Consider the following 22,666-nt stretch of genomic DNA (forward strand, 5'->3'; position numbering starts at 1 on the left):
GGTTTCATTTGGTGCTGATTGTACAGTACCGGGAATAATGATTTCAGAAACTCAGGTAAAAGAATGCCTTAAAAACAGCCAGCCACGTAGACTTGTAGGGGCGCCCGGAGGTCGTTTCCGAAATTCTTCCCGAAAACGTCGGTGGTTCTCTTCTGAGCTCTCGAAGATCACCCTTCACTTGCTTGTTGGGAACAGAATTCACCATGGAGATGACTCACACCCCAAAACAACACGGATGAAAGTTGTAGACAAGAAAAGAGACGCGCTAACGACCAGAGAGTGCAAAGCGGACGACATATATAGCAGAACAAAAATTGTCTAAAAAAATTATAGCGGTTTACAACTCCCTGCAACGCCGAATTAAAGCACAGCTCTTGTGGAGGAGGAGAGAAGGGTACTGAGGGGAGGGTATAGTCTCCTCCCTCCTCCTCACCTCCTCATCCTGCAAGCAACACCTCCCTCGGAGCGGCGTCGCCGTCGGCGTAACCGTGAGCTCATGGGGCTCACGTGACGTCACCGGCGTCACGTGACCACACGGAGGTCACGTAACCTCATGGTTACGCCGACAGCGACTGCGATGGTGACGCCGCTCAAGCCGGAAACAGGCGCCTAGAGCTGCGCCCTAAAAAAAGAAGACGCCACATCCGTTTTGTTGTTCTTGTTTTATCTTGATTAATAATGTTTTACTGGTAGCATACAATATTCATACATTGAAAATTCATGTAGAAAAAGATCGCGTCCCTTCTGGCTCAGAAAACTCGTCTGCTATTGCCAAGGTTGAGGATGGCATACGAGGACGAAATATTACATTGTCTGAAGACTGCCTCTAGATGTACTTGCAGTGTGACCATGGCCTGAGAGCACGCCACCGGAGCATCTCGTCGTTAATATTCCCGGAATCCCAAACGTATATTTCCCTGCACCCAGATGCCCATATTCAGCGATAGCGTCTGCAACCGCGGCACGGCTCAAGCATACCGCCTGTAATCTTACGTGCCGCCATTTGTCCGCTGCTGCTCTAATTAATCAGACGCCTTTCTTTAGCAGACGGCCGCCGCAGGTAGGGATTTGTCGTTTTGGTTTTGAACGTTTTAATCGGGTAATCTGTGTAGTGAACGTTTTATAACATTGATGCACTTCCTTCAGGTCACCTTTCCAAACGATTTGAGTTCAATACGTCAACAAACCGAATTATACGCTCACTCCAATTAGGCACTGATCCCCGCTTTTCACCTTTTAGTTTATATATTGTTTCTTTGTGCCAAAACCGCAGATACGCGAGTAATCGTGTGCATTTCAATGACGCTAGTTGACTCTTTGCAGGCACTACACACCGAGTGGATTTGGCGATATTCCTGGTTGCATCAGACGGTGCCGGTGGCACGAAGCAAGACCGCCATGAAGAAGCCCTTGGCAACGGCATCGGGGGAACCCAGAATTCCCGGTGCAGAATGCTGGTGGAGTGGATAAACTTTTGCGGAATACAACCAGCATAAAAATGCTCACAATAGAAAATGCGAGCCTTACAGATACAATTGGCTGTCAGGTGTCTTCATCATTCGCGTCGCCTAACACAACCCGCATTACGAATTGCACAGACGAAGACGACGTGATGGGTCCACGGTACCATAAGCGCGTCCGCATCGCCATCATTATCATCATGATCGCCTTATCGGTGTTCGGAAACAGCGTGGTCTGCTGGAAGCTCGTCTTCAGAAGACGGCGCCGCCGCGTGTCCAAGGCCCGCGTGCTCTTCCTGAACCTTGCCATAGCTGACCTCCACGTCGCTTGTATCACGATGACGTCACAGGTCGTCTGGGAGGTCATGGGACGATTGTGGATAGCCGGCGACGTCTTCTGTAGGTTCCTCAAGTTTCTGCAGACGTTCGTCCTGGTGTCTTCTACGTACATGTTGGTTAGCATCGCCCTTGACAGACACATCGTCATCGTGACTCCACTGGCTCCGAGCCCAGATCCGTGGAAACTGGCGATCGCGACCTGGGCGTTGTCGTTATTGCCGTCGCTACCGAACCTCTACGTGTTTAGGAGCATGGAAGTAAGTCCCGGCAAGTGCTACTGCACGTCAATCTTCTACGACCGTCAGACACCCAAGTACCACCGGCAGGTCTACATGGGGTTTGTGTTCTTTATGGTGTTCATCGCGCCCCTGGTGCTACTCGTGGCCTTGTACGCTGGAATATTGTTGGTTATCTGGAGGCAAGGTGCAAAGAGCAGCACAACGGGACAGCAGACCGCCTCGTCATTTCCGAGAGCAAAGGTGCGTGTGTCTTGAGTGTCTTCACGCTTCGTAATGGCGTCTCCGATGGTTTGCCCACTTGGGTTTTTGAAAGAAAACAAATTGCTGTCTACGTTTAGCACTATTAGCGACGGTTTCTTTTTGTGCATTACCTAAATGTGACTTTCCAGAAATGCGTTTGTGGAATTGCGTTTGGTAAACTCAAGTTATAGCTAAATCCGAGACACAAAAGAAGAGGAAGGCACTGTAAAACAGCAGCAGACACCTTATGCGTCGTCACTGTTTTTACGTGTCAGTCTTTACTGCAGAGACAGATTTTTCAAGGGATGGTGTGTGTCGTTCTTCTTTTACGTATCGTCCTCTTTCTTTCATAATTTGCGTTTTGTTATGCAAAATAGCATTGGCGTGATTGGTGTTTTGTACGTTGTTACCGCCTTTGATCCGTCCTATGAGTGTTTTCTGCGAGCACGAATTTCCTTCCAGTTGACTAGTACACTCCAAAGCAGGGATGGGCAAAATACATGCAAATATGTAAGGAAATACAAATACAAAATACTTCGTCAAAAATGTATTTAATTACAAATCTAATTACATTTCTAAAAAAGCATTTAAGTACAAGATACAAATACAACCAAATGTATTTGGTCTCCTCCAAATACTTTTCCAAATACATTCTTCCAAATTTGCGTCAGCGACTTCAGGGCACCTGCAACGGGTTTCTGGTTATCTCATTTTTGTTTTGCATCGCACACTCGGGAGTTAGTGTGCGAGGCTCTAGTAACGTAATAGAAATATTGCCACGATCGTCGGCGAGCGACCGCGTGCGTGACCGAGTGGTTATCGCACTTGACTGTCGCGGGGAATGTCTAGGTTCGATTCCAGTCAGTGGAATGCTCTTTTATTTATTCGTTAAACATTGCGTTCTCGGCAGTTCGAGAACATTCTCGTCTGATCGAGTTTCGAATGTTGGAGTCGCCGAACATTCTAGTCCGATTATTCCAGAAGCCAACGCGCGTACGTAAGGGGCTCCGCGTGGCGATCTGCAGTCAGTTTCGCCCCAGCGTTCGACTCTGCTCTTTCGCCGACTTCGACGCCCGCGACGCTCTGCTGTTATCTGATGGTTCTTTTTATGTGTGGGCACAAGTTCGCCCTATTAAACGTTTAGTTCCTTCAGTTATTCGCCGCCTCATCACTTGTCCTTCCTGACAATATAATCACAAAAGAAAAAAGTGTAATCAGCCTGGAGGTAATAGCTGAAAAAAGCACAGGGCATCAAGCAGCTTTTTTTGCCGATTAAATTTTGGAATAGACCAACAAAGAACCGAGACGACCAAGACGCGCAGCACTAGCTAGAGAATTTTTTATTTTTGCAGCTCGCACCAGTTACGAAAATCTGGACGACCTGCGCATTTAGAATGTTCCAGGCAAAAATATGGATGGAAACCAGGCTGGAAAACATTACAGTTGTCACAGGCACTTATTGAGCCAGTCTGCCTGTGAACGTTGATTTCGTCACTATTCTTGCCCTGGACTAGCACCGTAATCACAAAGTCACTAAACGCTTGTGCTTGATTGAGAGACACTGCATTCGGCGCAGAACGTAGTTTTCTTCCTGCTCTGGAGAGTGCCTTTAAAATAAAGCCGGAGGAGAAAAAGAAAAAAAGCCCCATGGCCGAATAAAGGATGGAGACTAAGTCTTACAACCACATGCATAAAAACAAGATGTATTTTCGCCCACAAAATTGTATTTAATTACAATTGTATTTGAAATACCCACGTTTTAGTATTTAAATACACACGTCAAATACATTGCCCAATTTGTAATTAAATACAAATGCAAAATACACAAAGCATTTGAAATACGTATTTCAAATACTTGTATTTGAAATACTGCCCATCCCTGCTCCAAAGTAAATATCACCTTTATTAAACAATCGAACTTTTTTGATACATTAAAGTGTGCCTGGTGTTAGTGCCGCAAAATACTTTGTTAGCCAGTCACATTATGTAGTTCGTAGTATAAAATCGGAATCTGTTTATTCTCGTCTGCAAGCTGACATCAAAAGCGTTAGGTGCTACCTTTGAAAACCGCATGTTACTTAATCCCCAGAATACAAAATAACTGTGTTTCATAAAAAGCTTGGAGAAATAGTTTCTCATTCAATATTAGAGGCAGGCGATTCCCAGGGCTGCTTCTATCGGGTATCTTTCTTGGTGTATCAACAGTTGGCTTTCGTTTAATCACCATTTCTGCTTAACTTTATATTCGGCATGAAGAATGCTGGTTACCGATACTGACCTGTCGCCAAATTACACTTTTTATGTTGTTTACTGCTCTTTTATAAACCTATCGCAACTGAAATTTTCATTTCAACATGTGGATTCTTTTGAATGGGTCACAAACTATCGGTAAGAAAAATTTACAAAAAAAGTGAAAGCCGTTTACAACTCCCTGTAACGCTAAATTGGAGCGCAGCTCTTGAGGAGGAGGAGGGAAGGGTAGTGAGGGGAGGGTAGACCCCTCCTCCTCCTTTCCTCATTCTTTAAAATGCTCCAGGGGGTCACCTGACCTCGGGGGGAGGGGGTCACGTGACCTCGGGGGGGGGGGGGGGGTGTCGCGTGACTTTGGGGGGGGAGGGGGGGTCACGTGACCTCGGGGAGGGGGCAACGCGGCCTCGGGGGGTCACGTGACTTGGGGGTTATGTTGGGGGTCATCTTGGGGGTTACGTGTCCTTGAGGTGACCTCGGGGGTTAACGTGACCTTGGGAGGGGTCACGTGGCCTTGGGAGGGGTCGCACGACCTCGGGGGTCACGTGACCTTGGGGTGACTTTGGGGAGTCACGTGACCTTGGGGTGACCTTGGGGGTCACGTGACCTTGGGGTGACCTTGGTTACGCGGACGGCGACGCCGCTCATGCCGGAAACAGGCGCCTAAGAGCTGCGCTCTAAAACGAGTATTAAATAGGGTGTACAGCAATTATAACGAATTGAGTCATTTTGGTGACTGTGAGACGTTGCTTGAGCAATTTTTATTGCCTAAAGCGATCGTGAGAAGGGAGTAGAGGTTAACTAATTAATAACGTCGTTCATGGTGACCTAAATGCAAGTCATAAATTAAAGTTCCCGGATTTTGATGACTCAACTCGGGTCAATGAGTACATATTTTATTATCTTCGTGTCCCCATGTTTGAGGATTCAAATGACTAGATAAACCACATAAATTTGACATTCATATCATTTCAAAGGTTAAAAGCGTGAACTGATACACGGACGACACAAGAAAAGCGTACGAAAAGGGCAGTGACTGTCCTTGTTTTACGCCTCTTCGTGTTTATTTCATGATTTTATTAAAGAAACTTGCACTCAGCCAGACTGCCGTTCACCACATCAATATCAGGCCCTAAACCGGTAACATATCGGCAGTGCTATATAAAGCTTTATATAAGAAAACAGTTCCTCGTCCAACAGAAAACTAGCCAAGATCCTCACACACTTTTCACCCGTGTTCTTGGTAAAGAAAGCTTCAACGATTTATCCATCCCTCTTCATATGCTGTTTGAACAAGCCTTGTAAAATCTAAAAGCGGTTTGCCTCTGCCACGCTTACAGTTGAACAATATTATCAGGTATATTGCGCTGCGAAGTTACACTGAACAAACACGTAAGCTATAAGGCGATTTATTAGACAGAATAGAACACGACCTACTTACGAGGGCCCGGACTAACAGCTGTGTATTTGACCTTTCTTCTTGCGAATTTATACCCATTTTGAAACACGAAGAGTGGCCTTATAAGTCTTAGAAGTAACAACTGGACTACGCTTACGATGCTCCGCGAGATGCCCCCCCCCCCCCCCCCCTTAATAGTCACGTACTGCGAGCCTGTGCTCTATAGGCCTGTCATGAAAGGGACCATGAAATGAGTTTTTTTACTTCGGCCAAATAGCTTTTACATTAACCCTTCAATGTTCACAGAACACCGAAGAGGCATCCGTTTTCGTGACGGTTTGTTAACATCTACACGAAATATTATTAAAATATCGAGCTTTTGTTCTCCACCTCACCACAAAGCAAGCCGCTGCGTAATCATGAAGGTCGTGACGTTCTTTGGCACCGGAACCGGAGGTGCTCTCGGCAGTCGAAAAGTGGGAGCGTTAGCGGCGAGCTGGCTGTGTACCGGTAGGCTTTGGAACATGGTTTTACTGCGCTGGTGGTTCGGATACCACCGACATAATTTTTGAATCGGCGCCTCTCATCAGCGCCATAGCCATTGACACATCGCAGCTGCACGAAGTACAATTAGATATCTTGCGCTACTGCGACAGCATGAGACTGGTCCTATACTCCGGTACACCTGTTGGAAAGTAAAGGCGAGTCTTCCAACGAAGACTACAGGAAGGCTACGCCAAACATATGTTTGGTGTCTCTTAAAAGGAAACGAAAGTGGCGATATCACGTCTGATTGGTTAGAGGCTCAAATGGCGCAATGTCCCTGCGAAAACGATGGCAGAGACAGGTAAGACGAGCGGTCCCACCCCCAACCCCCCTTCCCCCCCCCCCCCCCCCCCCCCCCCCCGATTCTGACAAAACATTGCCGTTTGGTTTCCTTGCTCTTTTGTCTGAAAGCGGGGCGAATCCGTCGATGGACTCGGCGTAAAACCGATAGACTTTGTCTTATTTTAGTGATGGGTGCCATATGTACCGGGAACAAGGATCGGTTGCGTTTCTTAGTGTTTGTGACGTGAATGGATAATGTCTTACGAGTATCTGCCGCTAACAAAAGACGCTTCCAAATGGGTTTTACTTCCACGTCGTCGAGAGCGCAGTGGCGAGGCCGGTGAGGCTGCAACGGCGACACTTGTGTCCCGCGGGGTCGTGCTCGTTTTACGGTTTACTTTTATCTAAACGAAGTTAAGTTGGTGTCGTGCTGTGACCGCATGGGCTGTGAACGCCAGCGAATCACCGAGCGTTGAGATCGTCTCGGTAGTGCACGTACTACGTCGTGTTGACGCGGGGACACATCCGAGATCGGCGTGGATCATGTACTTTTGCTTGACAGTCGAGCTAACTTCGTCCACTTCTGCGAAAGTCACCGGCAATCCAGCGTTACGACCACGCTACGTGAAAGTCTTCTTCGTCCTTAGTGTTTTGTTTTATGAGTGATTCAACAGTGAGCAGAAAGCATATCAAACTCACGTTTGATATGCTCGCTGCCCCATCGAGAAGACCATCATAAATATATGCTGATCCATCAAACATTCTTGATTGCCATCAGACCTTCTTTATGCCTCGTGAGGCATCCTTGATGACCAATCAGTCCTTCCTCACGGCCCATTACACTTTCTTGATGGACCATCGCACGTTCCTGATGGTTCAGCAGACCTTGATTGGCCAACAGACCTTCTTGGTGGCCCGTCAGACTTCATTGATGGTTTCTGATGGACCACGAAACATTTTGATGGTGGCTCATGGACCAATAAAGACTTCTCTTTGTAGCTCACACACCGTCGAATCGTGTCTTGTGCTGACTGACGGACCATCGAAACGTTTTGCTGTTGCCCGGGTGAGACCATCAGGATATCTCGATAGACAGTCAGAACGTCAGAAAGGCTGATCGCGCTTCTCATGACATCTTTCGGTGGTAGAAAGAACCTGACATTCTTTGGAAGTTTCCAGCAGTGGCCGAGAGGCTGAGCTAAGGTTCTCACGTCGTCACGCATCCGTGGATTATAATTGGTGTGGAGAGCTTACAGCGGCGTTGCTCAATAAGGAGTGTCCAATCCCTATTAACCCGCCGCAACAATTGTTCTAGGATGCTCCAAAGGTCACGAAGACACCTTCAATAGTCTCAAGTATGTTTTTGCAGCCATCGTTTTTTTTTTTTTTTTTTTTTTTTTTTAAATATGGTTATATTTTGTTGGTGAAACAATTCGTTGATCCGTCTTGTATTTTAAGTAGATCATGTTTGCGATCTCAGTGGCAGAGAATGTACCGAAAAATGCACTTAGCTTGATGAGACATTCATTTACTAGGCGGACGTGTACTGTGAACTAAATGTTTGCAAGAAAATAAAAGACGGTTACAAGTCCGCGAATCCGGTACTACTAGGCTCAGTGCAATGAGGGGCCGACGAGGCTTAGTGTATTGCACGATATCGCACAACGTAGTCTCGCCCGGCATAGACGATGTGGAGAGAGTGTTGATAGCCACGAAACTGAAACAGATAAAGTAGCAAGTTGTGGAGTCTAGAAAGGAGCGAGGGGATTCAGCCCATTTTCTCTTTCTTTTTTTTTTCCAGTTTAATAATTCAACGTTTAATCATTTCGAAATATAAATAATATATGCCATAACCAATATACAAACTTTGCTTTAACGTTTCCAATGGATTTCAGAAGGGATCCTAACGCTTCGAATGTTCCTTATTTAAAATAACAATGGGCACAAGAAAAAGTATAGATTTGTCTGCTATGCAATCTTTTTCGTTTGCCGGTTCATATGTGTGATTAGAACTTCATACTTACTATCAGACCAGGAGACCATCAAACCATCAGACGTCCCAAAATACAACTCCTTCAGACAACCAGACCTTCAGCCCGTCAGGATTTTTTTTTATGATGTTTTTTTGTGGGCGTGTCGTTTCGCTGTACTCCTACTAATAACAGTAACAATACGTATATTTGCTTGACATGCGCCTATCCGAGAGCGAACATGGCTTGAGTCCGCCTCCATGTCTGGTATGTTTCCGAGTTGATTTATGATGTGCTACGGGTGGCGCTTCTACCGTACGTTCTAACTTTCGGTTCAATCCTTCTAATTAGGTGCCGAAGTATAGGTCATCTTGGGATCAGTTACTTTCAGTAACATTTCGATACATAATCGTGGCGCACGATTGTTCGATATACCCCGATTTTAAGGCCTTCACAGTGCTCTACATCTACTAGTCTTTTTTTCTTTCTGTTCTTAAGGCTTGCAACACGCCAGCAACATTGAGAACATATGTCTTGTAGGGGAAGTTTTGGATGGCACAGTATTGTCAGAAAGCAAATGTAGCATGATAACAATCCCTGCACATGATAGTCCCTCCTAAGGATTTCAGGTTGAACTTGCTACACAATATTTCTTAATGAGTGTTTTAATTAATTTTACAGGCTACGCCGTCGATGCCCCTTGGGATCCGTCCCAAGTCTCGGACTGGTGTCGTGCAAAGGATCTCACTGTTGGCGTGTCACATTCCCCAAAGACTCTAGGCCCCACCATTCTGAAATGTCTGATCCCAGACTTCTGCAAAATTTGGACGTTTTAGTGATTTATACAGCGTAAGGTCGGTCTGCCAGTAGGGGCGACACTGGTCGTCCAAGCCTGCCATCTGCAGTCGTCCAAGCCTCTCAGACCGGAACTTTCTGCTACTTGACGAATTTACCAAGAATGCATGCACTTTGACGGAGTGCTGTGGTGTAGCAGGAGCGACAGCACGAACCAGCAAAGCTGCCGTCTGTTATGCCTGAAATAAATGCGTATAGCAATGCTAGATGTTGTTTTATAACAAAGTGATTGTTATTTCTTTTTCTTGTTTGCATGTAACTTGCTTCTTCAAGGTTCCGGTGAAGGTTCCATGGTTTCACTCCTATCAGATATCGGAGCACCTAAGCTCATGAAATGTGTGCACTTTGAGGTGAATAACTTGAAAGGTGGCTGGCCCAACAGGGTTTGAAGCTCCAGCCGGCGCATGGATGATGACCACCAATTAGAACTTGAATATCCATGTGATGCCTGAAACCGAGCCTTTTATGTCTCCTTCTCATGCTGCCTGGAAAATCAGGCAGTTTGAAATAACTCATACATAGGAATTATTGACTTACACAGAGTAGAAAAATTAATCTACTCTGATTGCGTTTAAAGTAAAGGACGTGATTATGCGCATATCACAGACGAAGTAGTCAACGTGTTATACCAACAACTCACGCAGATCGTACTAGCAAACCTAATATGTTGTAATTAGTTTCTATATAAGGTGACCCAAATGTTTGTGCAGAATGTAGCAATGTCATTAACCCTTTGACAGTCGTCTCCGCATACGTACGGAGGTGATGACATATTTAAAAGTACCCGCCTAAACGCGAACCAGTGGACACCGGAGGAGGTGTTGCGATTTGCTAGGTATATTGGGAACCATAAACAATATATTCGAGGATTGTTTTCGCATTGTTAGGCTGTTCATTGTTTTGCAAAGGCTATTTATAGTTTTAAGTTTAAATGCTCCGTGCACGTGATGCTCACGTGCACGGAGCATCACGTGCACGGGGCTGCAGTGGAAGCACTGGCCATTCGGATTCAAACATCTAATGATTTTTGGAATTAAATTTGGGGTGTGGTAGCTCATCACCCAAAGGGGAAGTTCTGTAAAGTTCCTCCAGTTAGGAATCTAAAAACGCTTGAATGTTCCGGAAGAGGATGCGACAATATAAAATCGAATGGAAAAAAGGTGTCAACTTTTCGCTTTCAATATTTTCACTCAGGGATGGGCAGTATTTCAATTACTTTGTGTATTTTGCATTTGTATTTAACTACAAATTGGGTAGTGTATTTGACGTGTGTATTTAAACACCAAAAAACGTGGGTATTCCAAATACAAGTATAATTAAATACAATTTTGTGGGCGAAAATCCATCCCTCAAATTTATTGTCACTCTCCAGAGCAGGAAGAAAACTACGTTCTGCACAAAACGCAGTTTCTCTCAATCAAGCACAAGCGTTTAGTGAATTTGTGATTGCGGTGCTAGTCCAGGGCAAGAATAGTGACGAAATCGACGTAGACTGGCTAAATAAGTTCCTGTGACACCTTGTGATTTTTTCCAGCCTGATTTCCATCCATATTTTTACCTGGAACATTCTAAATGCGCGAGTCGTCCAGATTTTCGTAACTGGTGCGCGTTGCAACAATAAAACGTTATCTAGCGAGTGCTGCGCGTCTTGGTCGTCTCGGTTCTTTGTTGGTCTATGCCAAAATGTAATCGGCAAAAAAAAAGCTGCTTGAAGCTCTGTACTTTTTTCACTTATTACGTCCAAGCTGATTACATTTCTATTACGTTATGAGAGCCTCGCACAATAACTCCCGAGAGTGCGATGCAAAATTAAAATGAGATACCCAGAAACCCGTTGCAGGTGTCCTGAAGTCGCTGATGCAAATTTTAAGGAAGGTATCTGGAAAAGTATTTGGACGAGACCAAATATATTTGGTTGTATTTGTATCTTGAACTTAAATGTTTTTTTGGAAATGTAATTAAATTTCTAACTAAATACATTCTTGCAAAGTATTTTGTATTTGCATTTCGATACATATTTGCATGTATTTTGCCCATCTCTGTTTTCACTTGATGCATTGAAATCTAAGAAACCTGCAAGCACTGTACCTAAACAACCTATATTGACCCTTTCTTTACACTATTCCTTAGCACATAAAACCGGACCACCGAAAATAATAAAAAAGAAATAAACTACGTCCAAGGGTTAATAGAGACTGTGCAAGAAAAAACATTTTGTAAACTCTTTCTGTGAGGCGCAATGTCCAAAAGGTGTGCACAAGGCATATGCTTGAAGCGGTGAAAAGATACTTGATAGACATGGAGGTCGTATCCTGGCTTACAGAACCGTAACACATCAGTCACACTGCTTGTACATCATACAGAAGACAGTTTTTGCTGCAGACAATTGTATTCCGACAGGCCTCAAGCACCGTAGAAGCCAATCATGCTTCCAACATGCCTCAAGACAGTTGTAACTATTCTGAAGTCATGCAGGGAAGGCCTCCAAGAGTGTCTGCAGTCTGTCTTTTGTGTGATGAATTCTCTGAGACCGCGACTTAAACGTTGTACGAAGATGAGCTATGAAATGTGCTGGTGCAAGCGCAGTTCAATCCAGGGTGCTTTCATAGCACTCCTTGCGCTCATGCGCCTTGAGAAGCAAGAGGATCATGATAATAACTTCACTACGCTTTGAAGGACGGATTGCGCAAATGAGATTTCGATCAAACCCGCCCTTCCACGCCAGTGAATTTTACAAATTGTACATTAGTCATACTTCTGTTTGCTGCGTTACCTGAAAGGCAACATACAGACCAACCAAGTATCGTGCGACCGCAGGTGTACACTTTGTATGTTGTTCTTTTTCTCTTGTAAGTAGAGACGCAGTCAGCCTCTGGTCGCAGAGCTGGGGAGCGATTACCTTGCGCTTTAGGCGCTTCGCCACATACATATGTCTAAGTGTGTGCTTGGGATGCTTTGAACGCGGCCCCAGTAGTTGCTGAGCTCTTGATTTATGTCACCCGTGGGATTAACGAAGATAGCTTATGCGGTGTGGTCATTCAAAATGGTAAATGCGGATACACGAGGGGGAAGAGAACAGGGGGGTTATCACAGCAGTGTACTCTGCCGCCTGTGTTCACACTCACAACCAGGTTTTTCATACCTCTCTGAAGCGTTCCGAAATTCCTCATGACCTTGACTTTAACTAAGCTCGCCGTTATTCACGTCTCCGGTCTCCTAAAGGTTAAAGCTGTCTGACAGTTTACGCTGGCAGATCTTAGTAATAGGTGTGTGAAGGCATGTGGGAACTGCTGAAAGCAAAGATACAGTCTTTGAACGTTGGTTATACGTGCAGCACAGATAATAATTAGAAGAAAAAAAATGAGGATCCAGGAACTGTATGCAATTTTCCGTTGGCAATTTCCATGTGAAGTTTAGTGCACCTGAGAGTCAAATAAACAAGTGAACTATTGTTGTGACAGCAACTTCCAAACCTTATATCTGTACAAACCCCCGATACAATGAGTAAGTCGTCCACATATGGGAAAACTTTCACCAAATTCATCCCCACCAAAGCTTGAGAAACGCTCTTGTCCATGCCAGAAAAACAAAATGCCACAGAACCACTTTTACCATAGGCCCAACACAGATTCCATCTATCTGAACTTTGAACTGTGCCTCGAAACTGAAAGCCGTTGACAACGAATAAAATTCCAGTAGCGCCAAATGTTATCAATGTCAATTCCCGTGGAATTCTATAATCAGAGTCTCTCCAACTCTTCAATCTTATGGCGAACAGCTCTAAAACGACGACCGCGTGAAACATAGTAATACGATTCTTCCACGTCCAAAGAGAAGGCTGTGATCGCACCCTTCAAAGCCGTCATCAGCTGTTGCACAATTTTACCGGAGCTTCTAACAAATGAAGGACGGTTGTGGAAAGCTCTCTTAGAAGACGCTCTAGGTACTGGATGACCCGAACTTGGAAATAACTTTTTCAGAAACAATAACCCGTAATGGAAAGTTAGGTTTGTCTCTTTCCTTCGTGTTTCATGTTTTGTTCGTGTTTCAGTTCACACTTGTAACCTTTCAAATGATATGATGATATGATATGAACTAACTAGACCCAACCAAACTTTTAATGACAATCCCAAATTTTTGCCATATCTTCTTTTTTATTATTTTAGAGTTTTATATATCTGCTCATTCATTGTCAATATTCTTCGCTCTCTTAAATATAGAGTATTTGCGTTATGCTTAATACGAGAGACATGAAGTTGTGCTTATGGGTACAAGAAATAAAGCGACATTAATATGTTATTAGAAAATAGGCCAGTAATGTTAGTATTATGAAATATATTAGTAGTACCATTCGCTGCGGAGATGCCGCCCAGTAAAGATGCATGTCTGATTTGCTCTCGCTGCTTTTACGGACGACAAAGATTTCTTCGCTGCACTGAGTGCCAACTTCGCGCGCGTACGAAGTCCGTACGTTTTTCGGAGACCAAACGCTCATGTCTTCAGCCTGCGGTGAGCTCATTTGTCTGCCAGAGCTGTGTCAAGATCAGCGGTGGAGCTAGGCCTAACGTCAGCGGCGTGGTCTCCCGTGATCCCAGCATCCTGTTCACCCGCTCTCCTCCTCCGCTTCTACGCCATCGGCCTCCCCTGTATGTACGGTGACGCTGCCTGCCTCCTCTCCCTATGACCTCGACGCACATGGGGCCCTCACCCTGCAGTCCATTCGGTCCCTTCTCCTCGACGCGCTGGAAGGAATTCATGAGCAGAGACAGCAGGCGGAACTCCAGGTGGGCTCTATGCCTGCCTGCGGGCGGAAGTTCACAGCTTACGCGACGTGCTTTGCTAGTGAGTGCGGATTGATGCTGAGGTCCAGGCAGGGCTTTTGGGAGGAAAAACATTTGCTGCGTTCTAGGAGAGAACGTATTTTAATAGTTCTGTTTTACCTTCCTCCTCAGACGACAGAACATGATTGCCAAAGATGTCTCGCTGACATTCAAGATATCGTGAAAGACTCACAGGGGAGCAATATCTTAATATTGCGGAATTTTAACGCTCCAGGTATTAACTGGACGCAGTTTAGTGTCCTTACTGACAACTATTATTGTAAACAAAAAAACAACTATCTCCTCAACTTCTTTTTTAGATCTTAGACAGAAAAATAACACTCTAAACGACCAAGGTAATGCTTTAGATTTATGCCTTTCAAACATGAACGGTATACGCGTGGCTCGAAGTGAACTTTCTATGGTTCCTGGGGATATGTATCACTCTACTCTTGATGTAGTTCTTTCTGTTTTTGAACTTCCGGTCCTCAGTCCCTCTAATGGTCCTTCCGCACACACATCGTATAAGTATTCAGCGGAGGACCACAATGGAATGTATCACCATCTGTCGGGTGTTGACTTGGCTTCTATCTTGGAGTCGTCTGATGTCAGCGACCAAGTATATCTCCTCACAAGTGTTGTTCAGGGGGCCATAGACACATATATCACTCTTAAAACATCTAAAAAATCTCGCTTCTCTAACTGCTTCTCTCGTGAACTCAAAAAGCTTTTAAAACGAAAAGATCTTTACACAGGAGGTTTAAGAAAAGTGGTCTTCGAAAATGGGAAGTTGAATTTAAAATTTGCAGAAAGCGATGTAAGAAAATTCTAAACCGTGATTGCCAGGCGCAATGTGACTCGGTCGAATCAGATCTCATTAAAAATCCCTAGAAATTTTGGATGTACGCTAAATCGCGCTTGAGGAAGAAAAATATTGAGTCCAAAATCGTTTTGAATCAGCATAACGACAGTGCGAAGGGCATGTTTGAGTTGTTTGCGGATCACTTTTGTGGTTCTCCATTGGGCCACTGCCTTTGGGAGTACCACAATCGTGGCGAGACGCTCTAGCGCGAAGCGGGTTCCTACTCACGTGGCATGCTGCTCGTTGAGTGCAACCAGACACCAGTCACGTTGGTAACGGTGATAAAATCTGTTTATTTACAATGAAACAGAAAGAAGAAAACAGCAGCTATAAGCTGGTGAACGCCTTCGGTGTGGAGATCGCCCACGGCCGAACGGTCGGTCCCAATGGTACAAGAAATGGGGTAAACGCTCACCGGTGCGCTGGACGGTTCGCCGTTGTCGCCGCCGCCGAATCCCAGGAAGAAGAGAGCGAGATACTGCTGTCCGCTGTTTTTTTTTTAAGATAACAGCGGGGGCGAAGTGGCCAATCAAGGAGCGACACGTCAATCTCCTATGTGCAGGGGTTCGTTACGGAAATCGCCCCAAAGGGGGAGAGGATGAAGCCACTGAATGGATGGATGAATACGGCTAAGCCCTTTGGATCGGGCGGTAGCTTACGCCACCTAGCCATTTTGTTTTACCATTTAAGCTTAGAATATTTAAATGTGAAATCTATATTCTCTCCGCAGTGCAAAGAAAGTGAGGCTATGAAACCCCCTTGCCATCAGTGAATAAGAAAATACCTAGTTTTCTCTCAATTTCTGCCACCATTCACTTAATCTTTGCTTGGTAATCTCTACAGTCTTGAAATCCACTCTCCCTTCGCTGTCTTTAAAACCCAATTACTTTATTAAATCTATGTTGTCTTCGGTAGGCATGGGGTGAAGCCCTTTACAGTAGAGTATCAAGTGCTCCGCCGTCTCGTCGTCCTCTCCACAAGCAGTGCACACTGTATCCATTTCCTGGTACTTCACTCTGTATGTTCCGGTTCGCAGAACACCCGTCCTCGCCTTAAACAACAATGAGCTTCCCCTAGAATTGTCATAAATGCTCTCTTTGGCAATAACTGTTTTGTTTAATCTATAGCTTTCCAGAGCCGTCTTTGTCTGCATTCCCTCTAGCCACCGATCTCTTTCTGTGGCCTTAACTTTCTTCTTAACTGAGACTTGCTCTTCCGTATCTTAGCAATAGCCCAAAAACTTTCCTCTTAATTTCCTAGTGCGCTGTCTCCACTTTGTGTCTACACTCCTCATGTATAAATAGCTGAAAACCTTTCGTGCTCTTTGCTCCCCATCCATTTGCCTCAACCTATCCTCAAATTCTATCTTGCTCACCGCTTCTCTGCTTTCAAATGACGCCCATCCCATGGCTCCTTGTACTCCCTGGTTTGGCGTTTTGCAATGTGCCCCCAAAGCCAGTCTACCTACTCCGTACTGTTTTATTTCTAGTCTCGCATGCACTTTAAATTTCATGCATAGCACTGCTTTTCCAAAAGTCAAGCCAGGCACCATGACCCCCTTTCCAAATCTCTCTCACCACCTCATACCTGTTGTAATTCCAAAGTGCTCTATTTTTCATTACAGCTGCACTTCTGTTGCCGCTACCTATTATATACTTTTCATGCTTACTGAGATATTCTGCACCATCACATATCCATACTCCTAGATACTTGTAGTTACTAGCTCTCTCAACTGTAATATTCTGTATCTTCAGCCTTTCAACCTCATCCTCGTTAAAAATCATGATTGCTGATTTTTCGCTACTCAATTCTAAACCTAATTCCTCTCCTTCCTTACCACAGATGCTCACTCACTGTGGTAAGTAGCGCCACCTCTCGCTACGTCGGCGCGGCCGCCACGGCGCGCCAAAAGGCTGACGCGACAGAATGTTGAGGGATCACAATCCCCACAGTTTTCGTCAGTCTACAACAATATTAATAACTGCTCCTTAGCTATATTGCCTCACTCGGAAGGTTTGGAGACTCAGTAGGTTCTGTAGTTGTCGATGAGGAATGTGTTAGGCTATGTATTGAGAAAATGAGACGCACATTGTCTACAGATCATGACGGGATACCCGCTGCAATTGCTAAAGGTAATCATGAATTACTTACGCCTATACTGTGCACAATTTGTAATGACTCCTTGACGTTAGGTATATTCCCTGACGACTGGAAACTGGCAGTGGTTGTTCCGGTCCTGAAACCTTGAAATAGTGGTGATCTTCTTAATTAAAAACCAATTTTTCTCCTCTCTTCTTTTTCCAAACTCTTTGAAATGGTAATCCATCAATTCCTCTTGTTCAAGTTTCGTAGTATAGTCATTCCTAATCAGCATGGTTTCGTGTCCGGCAGATCGACATCTACCAATCTTGTATTTTTTACGTCTGCTGCATCTGAAGTAGTTTGTGATAAAGATCACCTTGACGTTTCTTATTTCGACCTGAGTAAGACATTCGACGTAGTCAGCCACAACATTCCCTTATACAAGCTTGCCTCGTACGGAGTATGTGGTTAACACACAATTTGTTAAAAAGCTATTTGTCTGATAGGCAAGCCTGCGTCCGCGTCAACAATACTGTTGTCACGAATGGCGATGTGACAAGAGAAGAATAACTGAAGAAACTGAAACGTTTAATGAGGCGAACTTGTGCCCAAAATAAAAAGGAAATAGAAGATAACAGCAGAGCGTCGCGGGCGTCGAGGTCGGCGTAAAAGCAGAGTCGAACGCTGGGGCGAGACCGAGTCCGCATGCTTTGCGGAGTCCCTTATGTACCCTCGTTGGTTTCTGGATCATTCGGCATAGAACTTTCGGTGCGTAGAACCATCGGAACTCGATCAGGTGAGAATGCTCTCGAACTTACGAGAAGGCCAAGCTGAAAGAATAAATAAAGTGACAGTCCGCTTGACTGGAATCGAACCTACACCTTCCGCGCGACGGTCAAGCGCGGTAACCACTCGGCCACGCACGCGCTTGCTCGTCCACGTGCGTGGCACTATCTCGTCCTTGTACAAGGCAAGCTCTGGAGTGCCTCAGGGGTCTGTCTGGGGCCCCCTCGTTTTTAATATTTTCTTTTTGTAAATGACGTCTTTGAAGTTATATTAAACTCTCCATTTCTGCAGTACGCTGATTATATAAAACGTTACAAAAAAGTATAGACCTTAGAGGTTGCATCACGCTTCAGAATGATGCATAATCCTTCTTTCATTGGTGTTTAGAGAATGACCTCCGTTTGAATCATACTAAAACAAAAGTAATGACATATTCTCGCAAGACCTACGATATATTTTTTTCCATATAGTTATCATGGCGAAGTACTGTCACGTGTAAGTAAAGTGAGGGACCTTGGTGTTTTTTTTTCTTTTTTCTTTTTATTCAACCCTGAGATTTGACACTCACGTTACCAGAGTAGTTTGATCCGCCTTGCTCAAGTTTGCCGTGTCTCGCATAACGAAGGAATTCAAAAGCCCGTCCGCTTTTTTCACGCTGTACTGTTCCTTAGATCCCAGCTAGAGTACGCCTCGGTTGTTTGGAACGGCATTTCCAAAACTAACGGTTTATCTGTCGAGCGAGTCCAAAACAAATTTATTTCTATGTTCGAATATCGTTACCCCAAAAAAGACGATCCTTGTTTAAACGTTGGGTGCAACTCGCAACTCGCCAACCTGTTGAGCCTGCAGCCGCGTCAAGTAAAGACCAATCTCCCTCTTTTTTTTTAATGCCCTGCACGGCTCGATTAACTCTCCCAGCCTTCTCTCCGAAGTGAGCCTCAGAGTTCCACGTAGGCCTAGACGGCTTCAATCATATTTTTATATAGCTCGGCATTTTAGCCACTTAAACCCGATCCAAAGTTCGGCTGAGTGTTATAATCACTGCTCTGACACTATTTATATTTTTAACTCATGTGGGAGAGAGTTCAGAAATGCTGTTCGAAACTTCCTCTTGCAAGAAAAGGGCCGATTAGTTGACGCGTTGATGTTTGTCAGTACGATATCCACGTATTCTCTTTTTGCTCTCGCACCTGGTAATGTCTCTGTTTTTTACGTTTAATTTCCCTTGATGATTTTATTGTCTTTCATACTTGTTAATTTTTTTACTCTGAGACCGGTGAACTACGTTGCCCTTCTGCACTCGTGCGTATATGTGTTTGTATGTGTATGTTTTGCTCTTTTCTTTTAGTGTGCCAGTACTAAGACCGATTGGTTGTTCCTGGATACTTTAATAAACACTGATTGATTGATTGATAATAATATTGTATTTATATGAGCTAACGTTGCCACATGTAGAGGTATTGGCACATTGAATACAAGGAAGAGGCTGTGTGATTACACTTAAGAACGTAAATATAAATAAATAAAATGTAGTGTGAGATTTTCTCGTCCACAAAAGAGTTATAGAAAAAGAAATTGCAGTGGCTTAGCTGGGCTATGCCGGATATACGTAGCGTAAGCTTAGGTTCAGCTGGTTATTCTTAGCTTTCCTGGTTGTCTAGGATTAGCTTGATTATCATGCTTACTGCTGCTTCAATGACACACAGACGGTATACGCATTATGTGACTACTTCGGGATCCGATGAGTTAAGCTGTGCGCCGTGTTTTTATGTATCAAGCAACCAAGCTGCCGCCCAGAACCACGGGCAGCGCGAGCCATGATCTCGAGCGAGTGCATGCGCGCGGCGCGTGCATCGGGGACTCACACGTGTGACGTCACTGCTCCTCGCGCATGCGCAGCAGGGCTCTCCAGGAGCCCCGCGAAACTGCTCAACCTCGGCCAGAGTAGCTTACGCTACAAAATACGAGAGCGAGAGGCTGAAGTTCAGGAGAAAAGCGGTCGAGTGTGTCGATCAATGTTCATGGCAGTTTAGCGGACGACCCTTTCATCCAAGTAATCCAGTTCCTGAAAATATTGCAAATAAATACGTAGGACGTAACCCAGGTCACAACAATGGTTACATGCAAAAAATGTATGCAATAAATAAAGCTGAATGAGAAAAAAGCCAGAAGGCTAGAACATTCGATACGAAATAGTATTAAATAGCACAAGTTATAATAAAACGAAAGCAAACAGAAAGTTGCAACTGCACCAAGAAAATAATAGTCCTTCAATCAAACATGAATACAAAGTAATTTGTCACTAGGCAAAACTGACGATAATACGCCTGATACCGCTTCGAGTTATTTCAAATACCACAGCGACCGGGAGATCATTTTATCTAAGCGAAACGTAAGGATTAACCGTAGCTAGTCACATTGCGGTACGATGAAGAGATAAAGAAGACTTAATGTGTGGGCTGTGTGAAGTACTGCTTTGAGATCACTGTTCCAGATGTTACAAAGTACAAAAATCTAAGTAAGGAGTGGATACGGCCATGCAATTGAATCCCTTTAAAAATAAGTCTGGCACTAGAGAAATCTGTATTATATTGAGCACTATTCAGCATTCCCTTCAGTAACATATAAACGTTTGCTTTGGTACACTATATTTAGTTGCCATTGCAGTAATATCATTGTTGGCAAAAACAGGCGTTGTATTACAAGAAACTACAGCAGGCACCGCGTTTTTGAAGCAGTCACTGTTTCATATAATTTAGATTTATGAAGATCAGAGAGATAAATACTCTTTGACAAAATACTCTAAAAAGATGTATTCATAAAATTTGTTCTATTTTCATTTTCTAGTTTTATTTTGGTGTGCGGATGTCAGCGTGAAGTTACTTGTGTTCTCATCACCATCATTTTTCTCACTGGTTTCCTCGAGCAAATCTGAGCAAAGATGCATCACCTGCTCCATCAGTAGTTTTAGTTTTTATAGTTTATTTAGGCCTTTTACGACAAAGTTTATCACGTAACTTAACTTGTTTGTCCAAACATCTATAGAAAACTCCCCCTTCTCTTAGTGTTCATGGGTTTCCAATAGAAAGGGGTGTGGGAGGTCTCTAAAGCTACGAAAGGCAGACCCCAGGAAGGCCTGCAAGTAAGGTAAGGGGGCTTGCATGGTGCAGCGCGTGAGACGATGGCTGGGGAGCAGCGGGCAAGCCGAAAAAGAAAAGAGACATCCAAACAGGTGGGAGATGAGAACTGGAGTCTCTGGATCCTCAGAAACTAGCGCCTTTGACCCCCCCCCCCTCCGCCTGCTCGCCGGACACAAACAGGTACTAGTATACAGAAGACCAAAACCCCGCAAGTCGATTGGCTAATTGGTCAGTGCTGCAATGCCAATCGCCATTTTGGTCCATCGATATCGTCTAAGCTACGGGAGCGTCGGTCTAAACCAGTCGCATCAAGATTACCATGGAGCGTCATCGAACAAAAAGCGTTCCTCGCTTATATAAGCGTCTTTGGCCCTGCGTATCCAGTCAACTCATCAATCATACCCATCTTCGCGGATCTCTAAAAGCGCATGTTGTTGGGCTAGTTGATGAACATTTCGAAACATGCTTAAAAGCGCTAAAGAGACGAACTAGGAGAAGAAGACGAGAAGGGAGGCAGAAGACGAACACGGGTGCTCGTGTTTGTCGTCTCTCTTGCGCTCGTCTTTTTAACACTTTTAACCATTGTTCAGAAACGTTCACAGATCTCTAACAACGATATAGACCCTTTCCGAAATTCAGTCTGGCCACTTTGATCACTATCATCATCAGTGGAACAGCATCTGTGCCATACCAATGGCGGCCTTCTAGAGACTGATAAAAGAAGACGTTGAAGATGCTCCTAAGCGGATCTTGCAAGGCCTGTACATTCGGGGGTCAGTACGGCGCGACGTAGGAATGGAACACAAGAGCTACGTAAGCGTTTATTTCTAATAACTCAGATTCAGTCAATCTGTGTGCGGCACACAATCTGCTTTAAAGCACGTTGGTGTAATGAATTTTCTCGAGGCATCTGAGATGGGTGGATATTTGTTCTGAATGCAGGTTCTTGGTCACCGTCGAACTGAAAGTCATCAAGAAAGAACTCACTGAACAATGCCTCGAGTGCTGTTGACTCGCGAAAGTGACGGTGCCGATACAAATTCATTTCCGCCATTGATATGGCGAAACCTAAACTGGTTTACAAACCACCAGATGGCACTGAATTTCGGAAAGGGTCTATTGCGCGTTTCGTGTTTGGAGACGAGACTTATTTTTCGAGCCTCCAAGCACCGGCAGCGCATGTGGTGGTGGTACGAAGATGTGCGCTCGTTTCGCTGGTGTGTGACTAGCAAAATCTCGGTATACAGGAAACGTCTCTATAGGCTCCTTGCACATGACGTCATTTCCGATACCCTCCAGAGAAAAGGGGAAGAAGGAGTTCCCCTCTGATCAGGATCCTCCTTTGTGCTTCCCGGCTTTGCACAAGCGTCGCTGTTCTCCTCTCAGAAGATTGCAGAAG

At 44.6% G+C, this 22,666-nt stretch overlaps 1 protein-coding gene across 1 annotated transcript in view; it reads left to right on the plus strand.

Moving 5' to 3' along the window:
* The first annotated feature begins 1,498 nt into the window (after nt 1–1,498).
* LOC8040630 (oxytocin receptor) overlaps nt 1,499–22,666 on the plus strand; it is a 47,519-nt gene continuing 26,351 nt past the window's right edge. The window contains exon 1 of the mRNA XM_029977741.2: nt 1,499–2,278. Within this exon, the coding sequence (XP_029833601.2) occupies nt 1,499–2,278 (780 nt within the window). The remainder of the gene's footprint in view (nt 2,279–22,666) is intronic.

Source organism: Ixodes scapularis, unplaced genomic scaffold (genome assembly GCF_016920785.2).
Source record: "Ixodes scapularis isolate PalLabHiFi unplaced genomic scaffold, ASM1692078v2 PGA_scaffold11__112_contigs__length_91849675, whole genome shotgun sequence".
Taxonomy (NCBI): Eukaryota; Metazoa; Arthropoda; class Arachnida; order Ixodida; family Ixodidae; genus Ixodes; species Ixodes scapularis.